We start from the raw sequence: 21,094 nt of genomic DNA, 5'->3' as shown, positions 1-21,094 counted from the left end.
GAGGGTTTCTGTTGATATATTTTTTTTTTTTTTGCAAAATCATAAAGAGATGTTAAAAGCCCTGACTTTTATGTTGAAACTCAATCCTTGTTTTCTCATTTATTTCAAATTTAAATCAGAATGATCGAGAAATAATAACATTTTCAGAATTACTAGATTACAAATTCGATTATGAAGGTTGGAAAAATAAAAATTTCAAATGTTAAATTTCAAAACAAAAAAATCAAATTACAAACCAAACAAATAGGTTCGGTGCCTCTACTACTACAAAATATTTTCCTTGTTACAAGGTTACAAACAGTTTTATTTTCTGTTGTACATGATTACAAACAATTATATCTGCAAATAATTATTCAAAATTTTGCGTAAAAGATAAGAAGACAAGAATCACAAATATGTCAAGTCAACACCCGGGCTCTTGCTTTAAGATTCAACCCTCCACTGTACTGTTTTGTTGTATCCACAAATCGGCGTATCTTCCTGATTTCTTCAACAACTCTTCGTGCGTCCCCTTCTCAACAACTTTACCTTTCTCCATTACAATGATCTCATCGCACTGCATCGCAGTGGTCAGCCTGTGTGCAATGAAAACGCAAGTCCTGTTACTCGCCAACGACCTCAGCGTCTTCATTATCTCTGCCTCTGTTTTGTTGTCCAAGGCACTCGTCGCTTCATCGCACAATAAAATGGCAGGCGATTTCAGAAACGCGCGAGCGAGTGCCACTCTTTGTTTCTCTCCACCACTCAGCATCAACCCCCTTTCTCCAACCGCTGTTTTATATTTCTCCGGGAAGTTCATGATCGTGTCGTGAATCGACGCACGCCTAGCTGCGTCGTAGACCTCTTCCTCTGTTGCTGAGAGGTTTCCATAGTGAATGTTGTGATATATTGTGTCATTGAATAGTACCTGCCATGCCAGTAGTGAACCAAAGTTATGACCCATATGCTGAACATACCAACTACAACCATATGTTTGTTAAACATACTAAGTATTAGGAATCATCATAAATAATATCTAAAAAAATAAGACAATCCAATTATCACTACTTGATTTTGAATTAGAAGCTCATCTAATGACATGGTATTAGTCTATTAGAGTCCGATTCATGTAATTAAATCCGATCCATAATCGATCTAACTAGATCTACTAAATATTCTATTTGAAGAGATGAATTGTTTTGATGTGAAACATATCTAACTTGATACTAATTACTTTGTTAACCTGTGAAATGACAGCTTACAGTATCTTGAGGGACAACTCCAATGGAGCTTCGAAGACTATCTAGTCTAACACCCTTTATATCCTGACCATCAATCTTTACATTTCCAGAATCAGTATCAAAGAATCTGAAAATCATTCTAAGAATCGTCGACTTGCCGCTTCCGCTACTACCTACAACAGCCACACTCTTCCCTGCCGGTACCTCAAACGAGATCCCATCTAAGATCTTCCTCTCCGGCAGGTAGCTAAAATGAACATCCTCAAACCGAATGCTCCCACCTTTCAGAGCAAGACAAGGAAGCTTTGCGTCTGCATCTCTATCTCCAATATCAGATCTTTCCTCAAGCAACTGAAACAAAGACTTCATATCCACAAGACCCTGAACCGTTTCGCGGTAAACACCACCGAGAAAGTAAAGAGGAAGAGACAGCTGAAAGAGAAGACCATTCACCATCACCAAATCCCCAACCGTCATCTGACCGTTCATAATCCCTTGAGAACACAACACCATCGCCGTAGACAAAGCCGTACTAAATATCAAACTCTGTCCGAAATCCAAAAATGCGAGACTTTTCTGAGTCGTGGAGGCAGCATCCTCGTATCTCCCGAGCAGCTCATCGTACTTTCGAGCTTCGTAGCTTTCGTTGTTGAAGTACTTAACAGTCTCGTAGTTTATGAGCGAATCAACGGCTCTCGTGCCAGCGTCATTATCAGCTTTATTCATAGCTTTTCTAAACTTGGTTCTATACTGCGTCACAACCAATGTGAAAGCTATGTACGATCCGACAGAGAGACAAGTGATCAAACCAAAAACAGCTCCGTAGTTGTAAGCTAATATACCTGAGACCGATAACGCATTATTTGTAAAAAGGTTTTGTAATGAATAAACAAATGATTTCGTATATGGGCAAATCTCCAAAATAGCACCTTTCTAAATTTATATCACAAAAATAGCACTCAAAAACTAAAATGACCAAAATAGCACATTTCTAAGTTTATCCTTTGAAAATTTTAATTTTTTTTATTTTTCAAAATTTGAAATCTTTTCCCCAAAACCTCATTTCTCAACTCTAAACCCTAAACCCTAAACTCTAAACCCTAAACCATAAACCCAAAACCCAAAACTCTAAACCCTAAACCTTAAACTCTAAACCCTAAACCCTAAATCCTAAACCCCACCCTTTAACTCTAAACCCTAACTTTGTGACTTTTGATAAAACATTAAGTGCTATTTTTTTGACTTTTGACTTTGAGTGCTAGTTTGGGAACATAAATTTGATTTAGTGCTATTTTTGTCTTTTTCTCTTTGTATATTTCCAAAATAAAAACACAATTAATAGTAAAAAAATAAAATAAAGAATCTTATTAATAAATGGAGAATCTTATTAATAAATTTTGCATCAAAAATCTAAAAACAAGTTTATTTTGAAACCAATTTTTTTTTACTACAACCACAATTAAATCGAAATTTATATACCTGAGACCATAGATATCTCCAAGATTGTCGGAACGACGTTGAAAACCATCGCCGAGAGGATCGTGTTAATCGCGCGGCTACCGCGGTCGATGACTCTGTTCAAGGCCCCTGTTTCTCGGTTCAGATGGTAGCGGAGGTCGAGATCGTGGAGATGAGAGAGGACTTTTCTCGAGAGGGAGCGTATGGTACGGAGAGATACTTTGGAGAAGATTGCAGTGCGAAGCTCGTTGAAGGCGGATGAACCAGATCGGGCGATGCCGTAGCCGATGAGGACGGAGGAAGGAGTGGCGAAAGCGGCGAGGAGGTAAGGGTTTGTGGTAGCGATGGATGATGATGAGGAAGAGGGTGAGGAGAGTGAGTCGATGGCTAGTTTGAAGAGGAAAGGAACTTGAACGTTTAAGAACTTGGCTCCGACGAGGCAGGCTAACGCGGCGAGGACTCTGAGACGGAGCTCTGGGTTGTCTTTCATCCATAGGTTGCTGAAGATCGTGCGGAGGATCTTCTGGGACGACGTCGTGTTGGTTTGGCTGTTGGATTTAGAGAGGGGTTGGTCTTGATTTGGAGTTGGAGTTGAAGTTGAGAAGAACAGAACACGCGCGTTGACTCTGGAACTAATCGGTGATGTGGATGGAGATGGATCGGACAGGAAGGCATTGATTCTGATTGATGTTCGAGTTGAGTTACGTTTGATGAAACTGTGGAAGCTGTGATGATGACGATGATGGTGATAATCAGAGCGAAGACGATAACAGAGTGAAGCGCGGGAGAGGAGAAGCCGACAGCTCCTCGACATCGCTTCTTGTCGGAATGTCCGAACGAATCACATAGACTTCTGGTCTCTCTGCATTCTTACAAGATCTCTCTTGCGGGATCCAGCTTCATACCAGAGTAGCTGAAGAAGAAGATGATGATATTAACTCGGATATAACCGGTACTGGTTAACATCCCGTTTTTATTTAGATATGAAATTAGAATGGTTTGGTTACGAGACCTATCTCGGAAATAACCGGAATTGGTTTGTCACGTGTATAAGGCTAGAGAGAAGAGAATCCGATACCGTGGTGCACACCGCAGGGAATCACATTCAGCGAGCGGGACCCGCATGGACAACTAACATTATCAAAAATTCAACCCTCCTGGTTATTGCATTTAATTAATTGAACGGTTTATTTGGAAAGTAAAGAAGCAAGAGTCGGTTATGTCTACCCTCCAGACGACAAGGGCTTTTATTCGGACACCACTAAAAATGGACAGCTAAACTCTCTCTTTTAATTATTTTAATTACGTGATTATAGATTAGATTGCCACTTGATTATAAATTAATTCATTTCTATATAGTGATGACATCTAGCTTTAAACCGGAACTCATCGCCACCGTCCGATTTGGTAAGATGGACCAGAGGACGTGGGCACGAGTCCCCCTTCTGTTCACGTTGGTCCCACGTAGCCATCTGAGTATCGTTTTTCTAGCCGTCCGATTGAATCCCGCGAAGCTGACATGTGAGCCCCCACTTTTTTCTTATTTTACTGTAGTTTTCGTTCTCAAACATTTAGGAAATTTGGGCTCTGACTGGTGATCTTTTCGGGAACACGAAGAACTAATAGGAAAATAACGTATAGGAATAAAATTGCAGAAATGAAAAACAATAGTTGTTCCTTATCAAATTTAACAAAGAATGTTTTTGTTCTATATTTCTCTACAAAAAAAAGAACAGAGAAAAACAAAAAGAAAAACAATTTATTGTGAATGGTGATTTTTTTAGAAATAATAAAAAATTCAGTGTTTCCTTTCGTTTTTTGGTCACCGCCTTGATTTATTACTTTTAATTTGTTTTCATTAATCCCACGGATGCAACAAGCGTTTTGATATCGATTTTATTTTTATATAGAAATAAAATCTATATCAGATTATGGAGTCAATACCAACTTAAAAACATCTGAACATTAACCCCATGATGGATTATCCATCATATTTTCCATTGTTTTTCTATCACTTATATACATTGCAAGTTATTGTTTTTATAGCATTTTAACTTTATTGATATCAAATCAACTTAACATATTACATGAAGTAAAAATTACATTATATTGTATATGTTAAAACAAATTTTATATAGAGATTGTTTCCTAACGTATTTTTACGATAAAATTATTCGTTAATTTTTTTCTATTTTGTTTTATTTTGTAAGATTTTTTTTTGTTGCTCTCAATTCTTGTAAATAAATATATTTTTCTTTAAACATGATAAATCCATCTTTTTTCCCAATACGTCCCAAACAGTGCCATTGTTTATTGTTGTAATATATTTGTGTTGTATTGCGGTTAGAAGAATCAATCTATACTATTAAAAGGAAAGAATTCTTAAAAAAACTATTTAAACAAGGTTGTTGGACCATTTCATTAGACTTAACTATTTTTGGTCTTACCTTATATTTCTCTAACTATATAAATACTTTACATAATTTAAATGAACTCATTTATTATTCTCTCATAATCTATTATATAATTACTCTAACAATAAATCTATGACATATTATTCAAACATGCTTACACATGACGTGATCATTACAACATATAGTTCCATTAATAGTATAAAAATTTAAATTGTTTAGTTATGTTTAATATAGACTGTAATGAAAAATCCTTTGGGGTATAACATTTTTTTTCATTTTTACGTGAATTGAAAACTAAAAACCTTATGTCAACTATTCAACTATGAAACATTATTTTAATTAATTACATGCAATCAATTATTAAGATTTGATCTTAAATTCTTATATATGAACTAAATGATTAATCTTATCATAAAAAAATATCAAATGGGTCTAAACGGTTAGAGATTTAAATGGAATTAGTAAAAAAAAACATGGTTTAAATAAAACATGTTTATTTATTTTGCAAATTCTAACAATGCATATGATACGTTTTATTAAATTTTCACAAATGTAAAATATTTTGCGCTTTAAACCAGGTAGTTTAGGTTGTTTGAAAAAAGTATAGGTTATATAATTAACAATTAATTATTTGAATAAAAAATATTCGAGTCATTTTTTTTTTGCATAATTCTTTTATAAATAATATTTTAAGATATTTGGTTATTTAGAAATTAAATATAATTAATACTTATAGGTATATAATTTGTATTTTAAAAATTTAAGTACTCATTTGGTTATGAATTTGGTTTCTATTTTCCGGTTCTAAAAATATAGTATATGCTCGATTATTTATGAAATTCAGCTTAATTTTGATTTTTTTTTCAGTTTGGTACGGTTCAGTGCATCCGGGTAAATTTAACCAAACCTCTATGTTATATATAGGAATAATTTATTTAATTTCAAAAATAAATCCTCCTCTCTAAGTGCTTTATTTTATTATGTTAGACAGTTGAATCACACTTTGTAACTTATATGTTTTTGCATAATTGCAAAGCTAAACTATACAAGTAAATATAGTCACGGAATAAATGCGAGAAATTTATCACGGTTTTGTTTCCGCCAACATTTTTTTATTTCCTTTTTCAATTGTTTTTCTTTTGCCTAAAATTTGATATATTTAGGCGAAAAAGAAGACTTAAAGTTAGGGAAGTAAAAAGAAAAGAAAAAAAAAGACAAATCCCACCAGTCGTGTCTTCTTGTTCATCCTTTGTTTCCTTCTCACTGTTATTTGCCTTACTTAAAGTCGCAAACTTTGCTTCGAATTCAACCCATCTCTCATCTCATCTTCCCCTTCGCAATCAAATCTCCAACGAAATCAATCTCTCTGCTCAATTCTCACTCTTCTGCTGGGTTTCGAGAATTCTCTAATGGAAGGCGGTTCCGCTTCGACTTTGTCAAACGATGATAATCTCGTCGTCTCCTCCGAGGATTCTTCTTCTCCGACAGAGAACGGTCTCGAGCTTCGTCTTACGTTGAGCCTCGGTCGAAAGGGGTTTCGAGATTGTAGGGCTTCTCAAGCTAATGATGATTCTTCTTCTTCTTCGTCATCACCTTCTTCCTTGAGTAGCAGAGCTAGCGTAACGGCCGGGATCAAGCGAACAGCTGATTCCATGGCACCTACTAGTGGGTGAGATTCTCCTCCTTTACTTTTATGATTGTCCTTAAGACGTAATTCTAGACAAAAGCATCATGGTTGATGAGACAGAATGTTCCTTTGATCACTTTTATCTGGAAAAAAGGTTCAACCTTTATTACGTAAATGACTTTGAATGTATCTTCTTGATCTTAGAAGATTTTGTTGTGATCATTGTATCATTTTTTCCATAGGTGACAATCTCGAGGGAATTGAATTTTGTTTTGGAATGGAGTGGTTGGTCTTGTAGAGTGATGTTTCTTTCTTGCTATTTCTTTTTGTGTAGAGTTGTCTCGATCTGAGCCTGTTTCACGTATATAATTTTTCAGGCTTGGAAGTGTTAAATCAAAATCCTTTTTGTCTTTACTCAGCTTTTGAGAAACTTGTGAAATTTTCAGGCAAGTTGTGGGGTGGCCACCAATAAGGACTTACAGGATGAACAGTATGGTTAACCAAGCCAAGACATTGGCCATGGAAGATCCACAACAAGTAAACAGAAATACAAATGATGCAACAAAGATGGGAAGCTCGATGTTTGTGAAGGTGACTATGGATGGTATTCCCATTGGAAGGAAAATCGATCTGAATGCTCATAAATGCTATGAATCATTGTCCAACGCTCTCGAAGACATGTTTCTCAAACCCAACACAGGTGAAGTTCGTAGTCTCTTATTTCATGTTCCTTTAGAGATTTGTGTTGGTCTTGGAGTGAAATTATGATTCTTTTTGCGATCAGTTCCAAGCACACAAGAAACTGATGGTCGCTTGGAAACAAGGCTCAAGATACTACCAGATGGGTCTTCTGGATTAGTACTAACATATGAAGACAAGGAAGGAGATTGGATGCTTGTTGGTGATGTTCCCTGGAGGTATGAATATATATTCTCATGCTTTATATGTTGAGTACAATGTTAGCTCCAAATTTGAATCCTGAAATGAGTTTTACTTGTGACCAGGATGTTTATTGGTTCTGTGAAAAGGCTCCGGATAATGAAAACATCAGAAGCTACTGGTGCAGGTATCTGATTCCATCAAACACCTCTTTTGATATTAAGATATCTTTTCTTTTATGTCTTTGTGACCGTGTTTGTATAATCCTTGTTTGCAGCTAAAATGAACTTATAAAGCATATAAATAAACTACAAGAACCCTTCTATGTTTGAAGCAGTAATAAGACAGATCAAAGAGAAGACAACAACGATGTAAGAATATTCTTGCCTTCACAGTTTTTTTGGCTCTGCCATTTATTTAGTATTGTTCAACTTTGTAAATCACAAAACGTTTCAGAGCAATGCACAAGTTAATAATAAACATCTGTAAAGAGAGCCAAGTTATTCTACATGTAATAAAGCAAATCAAAGATCTCTCTCTCTCTCTCTCTCTCTCTCTCTCTCTCTCTCTCTCTCTCTCTTCTACATACATATCAGTTTAAGCCACACTCCTCTTCCATCACGCCCTAAAGAAGGTCATTTACAGGTGAAGCACTAAACACCGATGGCTGTTGTTTCTCGGCCAAGCCACAACGGCTAGTGTTTTCCTCGTTACTATTGCTTTTCCTCCTCGGTTTAGCTTCTCCGAGCATCGAGATCACGTCTCTCATCGAAGGTCTGTCTTTAGGGAGCTTGGTGGTGCAGAGAAGAGCTATCTGTAGAACCAAAAGCATCTCTTCTTGAACATATCTGCAGTTTCCAACGTTAGGATCCAATGCTTCTTCCAAAGATATGTTGTCTCTTATCTTCTTCCTCACCCACTCCACAATGTCTACGGACTCTCCAAACTCCGGGTCTAACGGTCTTCTTCCGGTTAACAGCTCTAGTAAAACGACCCCGTAGCTGTATATGTCTATCTTCTCGTCCACTTGCAGTGTGTATCCATACTCTGCAAAATGATTAACCAAATTAAAATTATCGAACCGGTTTATAACCAAATTAAAATTAAATCGTACCGGGAGCGATGTAACCGTAAGAACCGGCGACCATTGAAACGGTTTCCTTCTTCCTCGCCATCATCCTCGCGAGGCCGAAGTCGGCGATCCTGGCGTCGAGATTCGCGTCGAGCAAGATGTTATTCGATTTGATGTCTCTGTGGATCACCGGAGGATGACAATCGTGGTGGAGGTAGGCGAGGCCGTGAGCGACACCGAGCGCGATGTTGTAACGCGACACCCAATCAACGAGCAGCCTCCCGGCGGCGTTTTTTCCGTGAATCGCGTCGCCGAGGTTGCCGTTGAGCATGAACTCGTATACGATCATCATGTTTTTGTCGTTGTACAGGAATCCAAGGAGCCTCACGATGTTCCTGTGACGTAATTTCCCTAGAAGGTTCACTTCGCCGACGAAATCTCCGGTGGTTCCGTCCTCGATATCCGCGGCGGATCTCCAGAGCTTCTTCACGGCGAGTACGGTCGTCGATCGCGACATCTCCGCTTTGTAGACGATTCCCGTCGCTCCCATCCCGATCATGTTCGATTCCCTGACGCATGCGAGGATATCGGAGGCGGTGAACCCTAGCCGATGAAACGCCATGAGTCTCCACGGCCATTCGCCTTTGCTCACCGTCTCGTCGCTGAAGAATCCGTTGGAGTACCATCTCTTGTAGAGAGTCCTCGTGACGATGACGAGTATCCCTAGGAGTAGAGCCGATGCGATCCCGATCAACCATCCGACGACGATTCGTTTCCCGTGGAGGCTCTTGTGACGCGATGCTGCGTTTTGGGAGTCGCTACACGGCGGGAGAACGCCGCCGCAGAGACCTGCGTTTCCTCTTAGGTCGTCTGGATTGATGGTTCTGAGGAAGCCGTTCGTAGGGACTGGACCTGTGAGTTTGTTGTAGGAGACGTTGAGGAGCTCCAGCGCTGGAGATGTTCCGATGCTCTCCGGGAGTTTTCCGGTTAAGGAGTTGTTGGAGAGGTCGAGCACGGCCAATGCGGACATTGTTGTGACCTGTCTAGGGATTTCTCCGGTGAGTTGGTTGTTTCTCAGGTTGATGGTTACTAGCTTCTCGCATGAAGCAATGCTGGAGGGGATAGTGCCTGAGAGAGTATTTGATGAGAGGTCGAGATTTGAGAGTGAAGGACAGTCTTGAAACTGGTCTGGTACTTCTCCGGAGAGATCATTCTCAGCGATCAAGAACGCTTGCAGGTTATGAATGGAGAGGATCGTGGAAGGGAGGGCGGAACTGATCTTGTTTCTGGAGAGATCAATGAAAGAAAGGGAAAGTGAATCCGATATGTCTCCGGGGATCCCTCCGGTGAGACGGTTGTTGGCTAACTCGAGCCTTTGTAGCTTCTCAAGCTTGCCGAAGCCGATGGGGATGGAACCGTTGAGGAGATTGTTCTGCATTCTGACGCGAACTAGGGACTGACAAGTGGAAAGAGTTGTCGGAATTGGACCGGAGAAGTTGTTGTTGAACAGAATGAGCTTGGTTAGATTCCCCTTGCTGCACAATGTGGAAGGAATCTCGCCGGAGAAGGAGTTTGTAGAAACGTCAAGCCACTCTAACGGAGAATTCTTCCCGAGGTCGCTTGGTAGCTCGCCGGAGAGCGTGTTGTTCCAGAGCTCGAGGGTATGTAGCTCCGCCAGATTGCTGATCTCCGGAGGAACAGAGCCAGAGAGTTTGTTGCCCATCAGGTTCAGTAGCTGAAGATTCTTCAGCTCTGTTATCTGCACTGGAATCTCGCCGGATAACGCGTTCTGGGAGAGATCAAGATACGTGAGAGTGGTAATGTTACCGATCTCTGGCGGTATTTTACCGGTGAAGTGGTTTTGGTAGAGGTAAAGCGTCTCGAGTGACTTTAGCTTCCCGAGCTCAGAGGGAATCTGACCACTGAGCTTTCCTGTGGCTAGATCAAGGTACTTGAGGCTGTTGATGTTCCCAAACTCCGGTGGAATCGGACCTTCGAACTCGTTGTAACCAAGAATGGCTGTTTCAAGTGAAGAGAGCTCACCGAGAACTCTAGGTAACTCGCCGGTGAGATTATTGCCGGATAATCCGAGATATCTCAGCTTCTGCAGGTTCTTGAATGAACGTGGAAGTGACCCTTGAAAGAAATTTCCTCGGAGATCAAGAACTTCTAAAGAGACCAAGTTCCCGAGATCTTCAGTTAGGTTTCCAGAGAGATTGTTCCCTGAAACATTGAGATGAACGAGTCCAGCTGATTCGTTGCCAAACACGAAAAGATTCCCGGTGAATTCATTCTGGCTGATGTCTACAGATTTCAACGGAGGGAGCGATGTCGGAAGCAGAGATTCGAATCCGTTGCATGAGATGTTGAACGAGACAAGGCTTGTTAGCTGTTTGATGGAGTCAGAGATTTTTCCCGTGAGATTCATTCCCGACAGGTCAAGCTTCTCAACATTACCGTGGGAGTTGCACTGAACACCTGTCCAGCTACAGTGATCGTCGGTTCCTGAGAGCTTCCAGTCTTTGAGAGAGTTGAGGGGATCGGTAAGAGTTGATTTAACGGAGAGCAAAACAGAGAGCTCGTTGCCATTGTCGATGGAAGCTGAAACAGAGGAGGTAGAACCAATGTAATAACAGTAGTAGAGGAAGAGAACGATAACCTTCATCTTCATCTTCTTCCTCTGTCTCACTGAAATTCGTCTCCTTTAGTTCATTACCAAGAACAAGACAAAGTGAACATGCAAGGAAGTGGAAGAAGAAGAGTAGAATAAGAAGAAACTTGGCAACTGCTTGCTCTGTATATATATAATATATATATCTATGTTATATATGTATAAAATGAATCTTGGTTTTATGTGGATCTAGTGATCAAAGAGTATGTTTGATTAAATGTTCTAATGAAAAATAAAAACAAGATCTTGGAGTTATTTGAGAAATTTCGCAAGACACTGAACATGCTAAAGTGAGAATGTGTTTTTCACAACTACAACTAATCCAAAAATGTTTACGGTCTTTTAAATTTAAAAACAAAGTCAACTATGATTTGCTGTATATTAGCTTAGGACTAATACATAATTATATGCATAAAATTATACAGACACTTGGTGTGTACCATACTCTCATCGTTAGCTTCTGCTTAACTTCATTCCGTTTCAGCTTTTGTAGAATGTCTTTATTTATTTTCTCGCCTTTTTCTTCTTTTTGGGTCTTTTCATGCTACTTACCTTCTAAGAAAGTTTTAAATCTAAAATGCGGCTAAGTATGGCAAATATTATATGATATATTACCAACATAGATTAAACCATATTTATATATTTTGTATTTACATTTGTATGTAGCCAGCGAGGTGAACGTTCTAACCATCAGAATGGGTGATACACATGTGATGAAGATGAATTAGATGATGACGCTACCTTTCGCTACTACATTTTTAATTTCAGATAGTTCCAAACCGTTGCATTGATAATTATCAACAATAATGAAAATGCTCTCTCACGTTTCTTCTCACCCCCTTTTGAATTTGGTAAAGTTTCTTTCTTCTACGTGTTAGTTAATAACTTAATACTTAATAGAAACAAAGTCGAACCCAACCCACCTCATCGCCATTATATGGAGGCATATCTTTTATTAAAAAAATCAATCAAGAGTTACCATGATGCATATAATATTTATAATGTATGCCACTGCAGAGAGTGCAGGCTTGTTACTGTTTCTTCATCTGCATGATTGAGTAGATAAGAATCTTTCCATGTTACAGGTTTATGGCAGTGTAAATATATGTATATAATAATGTTTAAGTAATAACTAATAACCGAACATTGATCAAATCAAATATTGTAATACTCCAACAATTACCCACTCCTCTTACTGGTTTCATGTTTATACAGAAAACTTTGCTTCACATGCACTCATGTGGGCCGGTCTTAATATATGTTTATTGTTACGTTTCTTATTATTTGTAGTTTTTAAGAAAACATTCCGATCCTTAGTTAAATTTTTCATTTGCTAATCCTTTCGATCGTTGGATAAAATACTTAAAATTCTACGATTTCACTAATTAGTAATATATGATAACTGCCGGTATAGTATTGTATTACACATTCAGTTTTGAACATTTAGTCCGATATAGTTATAGCTAGAATTAATAGTAAAATATAACAAAAACTTGAAATATTGAAATAAATAAATTATATCACCCAAAACTCCAAAAGTACAGGCATCGGATGATTGTGGCTATATTAGATGTCTAGATCGTAAATATAAATAAATACTTACAAGAGGAGGGTTCACGGCTTAATGGGATGCATGTGGATCAACACCTTAATCACTTACTTTAGTACCAATTTTGTATTATTAGAAAGAGAAACCTAATCTCACAAAGCACATAAAACTCTTTGCAAATGGTGTTTTGTGGAGTTTTAAATTCCTAATTAAACATTTAAATATCAATAGCATAAAATATAAAATAATTAATTTAGCAAATATGCTGACGGTTTTCTCACATGGCCCATCGGATTCGTCAGACTTGTGTTCAGCTTTTTTCCTTGCGATCTGCACGCATGTGCCGCTGCCACGTGTGTTCCATGGGGATCACTCTAGATAAAGAAAACCAAGTCAGCGTAAAACCTCTGAGACAGCAAGAGACTCTTTCACCAAACCCCCAAAAATGGGCTTATTATGTGACGAAACGAATTAAATGTCAATTACAATTGGGCTTAATGTTAAAAGCCCATTACTGAGACAGTGACGTTATCCAATCAAGGAACGGCTTTGGTGGTGACACGTCATGATTCTCCCGCCAACCACACCAGATCCTTTGGCTTCACTCCTTCCGCCTTGACTCTTCCGTGTCTCTCATTTCATCGATAAGCACGAGAATGGCTTGTTTTCGTTCGATAGGGTCTCTAGCTTCTCTCACTCATTCTCCTCGAGATGTTTCACGCTCCTCAGGTACTGTGTTCTTCTTCCTTCTTATCCTTTCGTGTTGGAATCGGTAGTGTTTGAATGTAGGTTTGATTATCAATTCCCCTGGAAAATTCCGATAGAATGCTGATTCCGTTACTGTAACGCGAGATTCTAAATCTATTATGAGAGATTAGGGTTAATTAATGTCTTGATAATTATTGGAGATTAGGGTTCATGTCTAAAAAAAAAAAACAACTCATTGTAATAGAACGAACACGTCAGATTCTTACATTAATACATTTTGTAAAATGTAATTAAGAACCAGTTTTTGATCCCCTTTTTTTTTTATTGCAGGCATTGTCTTAACTTCATGCTCTGTTCATCCCAGCACTCGCTCCTCCTTCACTGGCTCTCCCATCTCCCTCCCGCGAGTCCATCCACCATCTCAAACACCTACAAAACCGCGGAACCTCGTCCCAATCACTATGATGGTGAAACCAACGCTCCAGTTCATCCAAGGAACAGACGAGATGACCATCCCTGACGTCAAGCTGACTCGGTCAAGAGACGGGTCCAACGGAATGGCACTCTTCAATTTCGACCAGCCTTCGGTTTTCGACTCGAGCGGTGAGGTCGGGGAGATAACGGGACTGTACATGATCGACGAGGAAGGTGTGATTCAGTCCACGGACGTGAACGCGAGATTCGTTAACGGGAAACCTGAAGGCATTGTGGCCAAGCATGTGATGCGCACGCCCAAGGAATGGGATAGGTTCATGAGGTTCATGGAACGGTACTCTGACCAAAACGGTTTACAGTTCGTTAAGAAGCAATGAGCTGGGCATTGTTGTATGTTACACATTTTTATTTCATTTTAACTATCTTTCATTAGAGATTTGATTACTATAATTCCAAAACCTAAATATTTTAAAACAAGAAACGGTTACTTACAATCCTATACATAGCCTAAGAAGCTGTTAGAGATAGTTTTTTTTATTATGGAGAGGGAGACAGACACATCAACGCATACGCATCGTTCCTCCTAATGGCATCAACGTTGTTTATCGCTTCCTTTGCCGTTTTCCTGACGTTTACGTTTCTAACTCCGTCAACTTCCACGGAAGTCGTCTCTCGACTCGACGTCCTCGGATGGGTTTGCAACAACGGCTCCGTCCCGGACTTGGAGGCTTACCGCAGATCTTATCAGATCAATATCGACAAGACCAGAGATGACATGAGGAACCTCAAGTTCGGGACTCATGAAGACGGTGTCCCTCCTCAGAAGATGTACTTTTTGTCGCAATGCGTTAGCGATCTCTCGCCTGACGAATGTAGTCTCTGTTGGTCACGCGCCACCGATCTCCTCTTTAATTGTTTTCCCTCCCCCGGTGGTCGGTTTTACCTCGACGGTTGTTTCGTTAGGGCTGATAATTACAGCTTCTATCGCGAGCCTGTTACACGTCAAGACACCAAGGTTCTTGTTCTTTTAACTTGGCTAACACGTAACCTAATTGTTATTGTGCTTCTTCGTTTACTTGGTTGACACGTAACCTAGACCTAATCGACCATTTTGGGGGACTTTAGATATGTGGTGGTGATGAGTCGTCGTCGTCTAGAGAATTCAAAGGCTTAGTAAAGGAAGTGACCAAGTCCATAGTTGATACGGCTCCATACAGCCAAGGCTTCTCGGTGGTGGCTAGGAAGAGCGTACACGGCTTAACTGCTTACGGATTAGGAATATGCCGGCAAACGCTAGACGATGAGTTGTGTCAACTGTGCTTAGCAGATGGAGCTTTATCGGCAACTAGCTGCTCACCAGCCACAGAAGCCTTCGTCATGAATGCAGGATGCTACTTGCGTTACTCTAACTATACCTTTTATAACGAACGTGAATTGCTTTCTATGAGTATGTCTCTTTAACTCTTGTTTTTTTTTTTTCAAATTTTGATTGGTCTTTTTATAATCATAACATTTTTTTTTTGTGGGGTAGGTTTAACGAAAGAACATGTTCTGCGTATACTGGTGATTTCTATGGTGTGTGTCTTGGCTATTGCATCTGGATTTTGGTGTGGAAAATGCATTTATTTGGGAGCTAGTTCAAAGAAGAAGCTTAAAGGTAAGAGATCCCTGTTCTTGAATTAAAGAATATAGCTGGTTAGGTCATTAGGAACTAAGACTAAAAAAAGTTATCACTTGTTTGGACATCTAAGGATAGAGAAGGAGTCAAAGTCTGTATCTAATAACTCAAACTTGATGTGCTTTAAGTATTCAACTCTTGAGAAAGCAACCAACAACTTCAATGAGAGTTGCAAGCTTGGTGTTGGAGGATATGGTGAAGTCTTCAAGGTTGTTGTCTTTTTTTTTTTTTTTTAATATATATACCCTTGTCTACAATTTTAACATTGTCTCTTAAGAAGACTTTTATGTCTTTTTATGACAGGGAACTCTGTCTGATGGCAGAGAGATCGCTATAAAACGTTTGCATATATCAGGAAATAAGACACGAGAAGAGATTCATAATGAAATAGATGTGATTAGCAGATGCCAACACAAGAACTTGGTCAGGCTTATAGGTTGCTGCTTCACTAACATGAATAGTTTCATTATTTATGTGTTCCTCGCTAATTCAAGCCTTGATCACATCTTGTTTAGTAAGATCTCTTCTTTGAATCACACATGCTTGATCATCTTGCCTGGTTGTAAACATTGCTAACTTTTATTTTATTTTGAAATGGAAATGAAGACTCGGAGAAGAAGAAAGAGCTAGAGTGGAAGAAGAGACGGGCAATAATCTTGGGAACAGCAGAAGGGTTGGAGTATCTTCATGAAGCTTGTAAGATCATTCACAGAGATATTAAAGCAAGCAACATTCTGCTAGACTTAAAGTACAAACCGAAAATCTCAGATTTTGGTTTAGCAAAGTTCTATCCAGAAGGTGGCAAAGACATCCCTTCTTCCTCTCCCTCTCCTTCTCCCATTGCTGGCACACTGTAAGTCCTTTCAACACAAAGAAGTTACTAGAGGTTTGGTTTTAGCATTTGAAAACAAAATGGTGCTGTTTTGTAGAGGATACATGGCTCCTGAGTACATTAGCAAGGGCATACTAAGCAATAAGATTGACGCTTATAGCTTTGGAGTCCTTGTTCTTGAAATAACCAGCGGTTTTAGAAACAATAAGTTCCGGTCTGATAACTCCCTTGAAACCTTAGTTACTCAAGTTAGTCTCTTCATTCTTTCAGATCAATCTTTAACTAAATATAGCTATACCTTTAATACCCATTTCTCAAACAACTTTTTTGTTGAACAGGTCTGGAAATGTTATGCTTCAGACAAGATGGAGGAGATGATAGACAAAGATATGGAAGAAGAGACAGATAAGACAGAAGTGAAGAGAGTGATGCAGATCGGTTTGTTATGCACACAAGAGTCTCCACAGCTTCGTCCAACAATGTCTAAGGTTATAGAAATGATTAATTCTACGGATCTTGTATTGCCCACTCCTACAAAACCGCCGTTCCTTCATGATTCTATGTAGAAAATCATATTCATACTTTTTGTATAAATCCTCCACTCTTCTTACTGTTCATAACAACACATCGCAAAAAGTGTATTTCGTTTCATATTATGCTATTATTTATATTTTGTTCTCCTAATTAGCCCAGCCCAGGCCCAGTTTGAATTAAACATAAACAACAACAGTTAACCGACAAGAAGGAAATATATTGAGAAAGAAGAACCGATAGAGTTGAACCAAGTTGTATGGTAAAACCTAGGTAAAACTGTGACCGGTACACTTACTTAGAATATTTTGTATTTGTTTAAAAAAAAATGACATACATGGGAGCCAGCCGTCGTGACACATGATGATTTTATGTCTGGAAAATATGAATACATGAATTCAAATTTGTAGATATATAAACGCAACTATTATCCTATCATATTCCAGAAAGATTAAACAATCATCAATGGATCTTATTTCAGCATAAGTGTTTTTAGTGAAAATCAATTTCCAGAAGCGTTTAGTAAATAAATCACTGTAACAATATTGGGTGAGGGTGATTGGGAATGGACACAGATCGAATACTACGACAATAATTTTTAGTATTTATATTTTGCTTTGTACTTAACGGATATCGATGTGATTTTCTTTGTAAAAATACGAATATCCAGTTTTCCGGATATCCAAAACATTTACAGATATTTGCAAATATTTACGGATGTTTACGGATATTTCAACACTTTGTTCAATATAAAAAAATTAGAAAAACTATACAAAACTGTTTTAAAATAATATATTTTACATAATATAAAAAAGTAAAGATTAGTGAAACTATACGTTCCATAAATTAAAAAAAAACTATTTTTTTTTTTTATAAAACATAAAGTTTTAGAAAAATTGTAATTTTATAAAATAATTATATTCCTTTCTAGTAACTTTGTAAATAAAATTTCATGTAAAATAATAGTAATAAAAAATTATATAAAGTTAGAGCGGAGTGGATATCCAAATCTAAATTTTTTTTATTTGTAATTTGCTTTGTTTTAATCGATACTAAATTTTAATATTTGTTTTGCTTTAAAGATTTACGGATCTCTAAATTTTTTGCATCAAATTAAAACAAATAATATATTGAACGAAAATTTACGGATAAAATATCCATCCCTAAGATGATAAGAATGACCTCAGTTACAAAAAAAAAAAGATTATAAGAATGACCGACATGTTCCAAGTTTATTTGGACAGCTCCATCACTCAATGTCAAGATGCTGGTCCCACAAAAAATAATAGAGTTAACATGTATTCCGGTACTGGTCTATGTTTTCTTTCTACGTACTAGCAGTTTAGCACATTCTCATTCTGAGGTGACTCCTTCTACCAAAAAAGAAAATATTTTTGTCTTTAAAAAAAGATAAATTAGGGTGTATATACACAATTTCGACCATATATCCAATTACTATTAAACTTTTCTTTAATACCAAAATAACCCTATGATTCTACGCACCTACATAATCCTAGGTCAGATTTTATGCCAGAACTTAGACACACTAACCCATTTTTCAATTTATTTGATAATTAATAAATCTTCCATTTTCAGAACTAGAAAAAAGAGAGAGATGAGAAATTGAAAAGAAGCCATTATTAGATCTAATATAAAAAACTGAAGAAAGATGCTTGTTTGCACAGCCAAGATCCCCAACTGCTCTTATTTTGTAAGTAAAATCACTATCACTATGTCATTATTTGTTTGTGATTTCTTCTCATTCTGGTATACTAGTTTTGTCCTCTCCAAGTCCTAACTATGAAACTACTAGTTTTTATTTTTTGGAGATGGAGATTCAGACGTCAACACATGTCTGAATGAAGAAGAAGACAGAGATCTGGTTTCTTTTGTTGGGAGGTTAGGGTCTAACATCTTTCATCGACTTTAACTTATTGTTTACCACTTAACATAATGATTACTCATATCTATATATAAAAAAATATTTTGTAACCACAGTGACAATTATTTAGTTTGATGGTAACCCATAGTGTATAGAATATTATAGATAGCTTAGTCGATAACTTTTTCATTACTCTTCAACATCAGTTTATATGTTTTCGATTTATTCAAGTTATCTACTTTTTGTTATTTGACTAGGGAAACCTATTTTATAATGGTATATTTTCAACTAGCTGACAACTTATACTGTAACATGTATTACTCTTCATTAGATTTTAACTTAGAAGAGTTTAGTAGGTCATCTATTGAGGATGACAAAGTGTTTTGGAGTATAGATACTTAGATGATAACAATCTATTTAGACGTTATTGATTAACGTTGTCAGTTGTATTTATAATTGTCTCTTTGTTTTTCTTTTGCGAAGTTAATGTATAATAAATGATTAAGGCCACTAAGAATTTAATTAGGTCATACAGTTTTGTGTTTTATATAAGTTGTATGAACTTCTGCATATAATTCAGCGATGATGTTTCAAGATAGCTAGCGTTTTTTGAGAATAACTTAGGAGAAAGATTAAAACTTTCTTATCATTCTTGTTATGTTAGTAAAAGTATTTCTAGTTATTTTAACATATGTATTTGTTGCAGGTAAGTGTACAGCTGAGTAAAGATCATTGGATTGGGGAGTATCAGATCCCATCATCTCTTAAAACTTCATAGGTCAAAAACTGAGAATCCCTTACCAGTAATTATCTAATGTTGTCTTTTTAGCATCAAAAGAATGTCGTCTTCGTACTCTGATGCGCTCTGGCTGATCAAATGCAACATGTGATGAAAAAAAAGTGATGGACTTGGTTCATAAGAATTAACGGGTTCTAATCAATGTGAAACATGGAAGATTGATTCATGAGAAGGAGTTGGTGAAGTGTCTAGTGGAAGTGTGAATTGTATTGCATATTTAGGCACATGTTTTTGTTTAACTAGCATTGTCAATGAATCACTTAGTAACATATGTTATTTGATACTTCTAATGTTAGTTGATATGTAAATGTTACAGTCTAAAATTATATGATGTAATGAATGTTACTGTCTAAATTTATCAGTAGATGATAACAATTATAAATGATTGTGGTTAACACTTTTCTGTGTCTAGTAAATGTTATAATAGTCGCTAAGATATATCTTAGAGAAAATGTTTTTATAAGTGATTCACATGTAAGAGAGACACAAATAAACAATTTATCTGATATATAAGTTAGCAGATAATCACATGAATATATGAACATGTTATGAATAAAAAAGTGATAGACTCGCTTGGTAATAATATGTTCTAATCAATGTGGGACGCGGATGAGTGGTTCATGAGAAGGATATGGTGAAGTGTCTAGTGGAAGTGTGATTGGTAATGCATATTTAAACGGATGTTTTATTGCTATCTGGTTATCGGCATTTGACTTACTAACATATGTTGTTTGATATTTATAATGTTAATTGATATATAAAATGTTATAGTCTAACATTATATGATATAGTGAATGTTAGTGTTTAAATTTACCAGTAGATGTTAACAATTATAAATATTTGTGGTTAACACTCTGTAGTGTCTAATAAATGTTATAGTAGCCGCTAAGATAGATCTTAGAGACAATGATTTTGTAAGTGACGCAGGTGTAAAAGACAAATAAACAATTGATTTAATATATATAAGTTAGCATATAACCACATGAATATATGAAGTAATTATTGTGGTTGATATTTACTTGTTAGTTAATAACTTAATATATACAATGTTACTAGCTGATTGTAGATGATATACAAAATCTTAGTGTCTAAATAAATGATATAACTAATGATGATACATGTTAGTAGATTTTATATATATAATACAAACGTGTGGTTTAGAATATTTTTTCATATATTTGTAAAAATTTTCAATTTAAATGTGTGGTGTGGGACCCTCTATTACAACCCACGTGATGAACATTACTCTACGATATCCTAGGTATATCAAACAAGATTCTCACTTCAGTATCTCTCCTCTTACGTGTCTCTATAGGTAATGGCATTTTGGGAAGATCAC

The 21,094-nt window shown here is 37.1% G+C and overlaps 5 protein-coding genes and 1 long non-coding RNA gene across 6 annotated transcripts; 4 read left to right on the top strand and 2 right to left on the bottom strand.

Annotated features, from left to right (window-relative positions):
• Window positions 1-191: 191 nt before the first annotated feature.
• On the bottom strand, window positions 192-3,893 carry LOC111206443 (ABC transporter B family member 23, mitochondrial). The gene is made up of 3 exons (XM_022703288.2): window positions 2,700-3,893; window positions 1,242-2,062; window positions 192-907 (listed from the first exon to the last, which is right to left on the bottom strand). Exons 1-3 carry the CDS (start codon window positions 3,490-3,492, stop codon window positions 431-433), a joined length of 2,091 nt encoding a protein of 696 aa, XP_022559009.2. The 5' UTR covers window positions 3,493-3,893; the 3' UTR covers window positions 192-430.
• Window positions 3,894-6,276: 2,383 nt separating this feature from the next.
• LOC125580633 (auxin-responsive protein IAA11-like) lies at window positions 6,277-8,094 on the top strand. Its single transcript, XM_048745428.1, has 5 exons — window positions 6,277-6,761; window positions 7,166-7,419; window positions 7,504-7,636; window positions 7,724-7,785; window positions 7,876-8,094. The coding sequence occupies exons 1-5, from the start codon at window positions 6,502-6,504 to the stop codon at window positions 7,890-7,892; spliced, it is 726 nt and encodes a 241-aa protein (XP_048601385.1). The 5' UTR covers window positions 6,277-6,501; the 3' UTR covers window positions 7,893-8,094.
• Window positions 7,969-11,708, bottom strand: LOC106401716 (MDIS1-interacting receptor like kinase 1). Its single transcript, XM_022703043.2, has 3 exons — window positions 8,713-11,708; window positions 8,179-8,645; window positions 7,969-8,140 (listed from the first exon to the last, which is right to left on the bottom strand). Exons 1-2 carry the CDS (start codon window positions 11,339-11,341, stop codon window positions 8,224-8,226), a joined length of 3,051 nt encoding a protein of 1,016 aa, XP_022558764.1. The 5' UTR covers window positions 11,342-11,708; the 3' UTR covers window positions 7,969-8,140; window positions 8,179-8,223.
• Window positions 11,709-13,442: 1,734 nt separating this feature from the next.
• LOC106401791 (photosystem II reaction center PSB28 protein, chloroplastic) lies at window positions 13,443-14,527 on the top strand. The gene is made up of 2 exons (XM_013842418.3): window positions 13,443-13,619; window positions 13,929-14,527. Exons 1-2 carry the CDS (start codon window positions 13,547-13,549, stop codon window positions 14,408-14,410), a joined length of 555 nt encoding a protein of 184 aa, XP_013697872.2. The 5' UTR covers window positions 13,443-13,546; the 3' UTR covers window positions 14,411-14,527.
• A 67-nt stretch (window positions 14,528-14,594) lies between these two features.
• Window positions 14,595-18,196, top strand: LOC106355948 (cysteine-rich receptor-like protein kinase 46). The gene is made up of 8 exons (XM_048745426.1): window positions 14,595-15,048; window positions 15,159-15,480; window positions 15,565-15,690; window positions 15,742-15,920; window positions 16,015-16,225; window positions 16,318-16,564; window positions 16,641-16,791; window positions 16,882-18,196. Exons 1-8 carry the CDS (start codon window positions 14,620-14,622, stop codon window positions 17,107-17,109), a joined length of 1,893 nt encoding a protein of 630 aa, XP_048601383.1. The 5' UTR covers window positions 14,595-14,619; the 3' UTR covers window positions 17,110-18,196.
• Window positions 18,197-18,621: 425 nt separating this feature from the next.
• Window positions 18,622-20,150, top strand: LOC125580632. The gene is made up of 3 exons (XR_007318367.1): window positions 18,622-18,785; window positions 18,888-18,973; window positions 19,663-20,150. It is a non-coding gene; the product is annotated as an uncharacterized LOC125580632 (long non-coding RNA).
• The last annotated feature ends 944 nt before the right edge of the window (window positions 20,151-21,094 follow it).

Source organism: Brassica napus, chromosome C1 (assembly GCF_020379485.1).
Source record: "Brassica napus cultivar Da-Ae chromosome C1, Da-Ae, whole genome shotgun sequence".
Classification (NCBI taxonomy): Eukaryota; Viridiplantae; Streptophyta; class Magnoliopsida; order Brassicales; family Brassicaceae; genus Brassica; species Brassica napus.
This window is presented reverse-complemented; position numbering and strand designations above follow the sequence as displayed.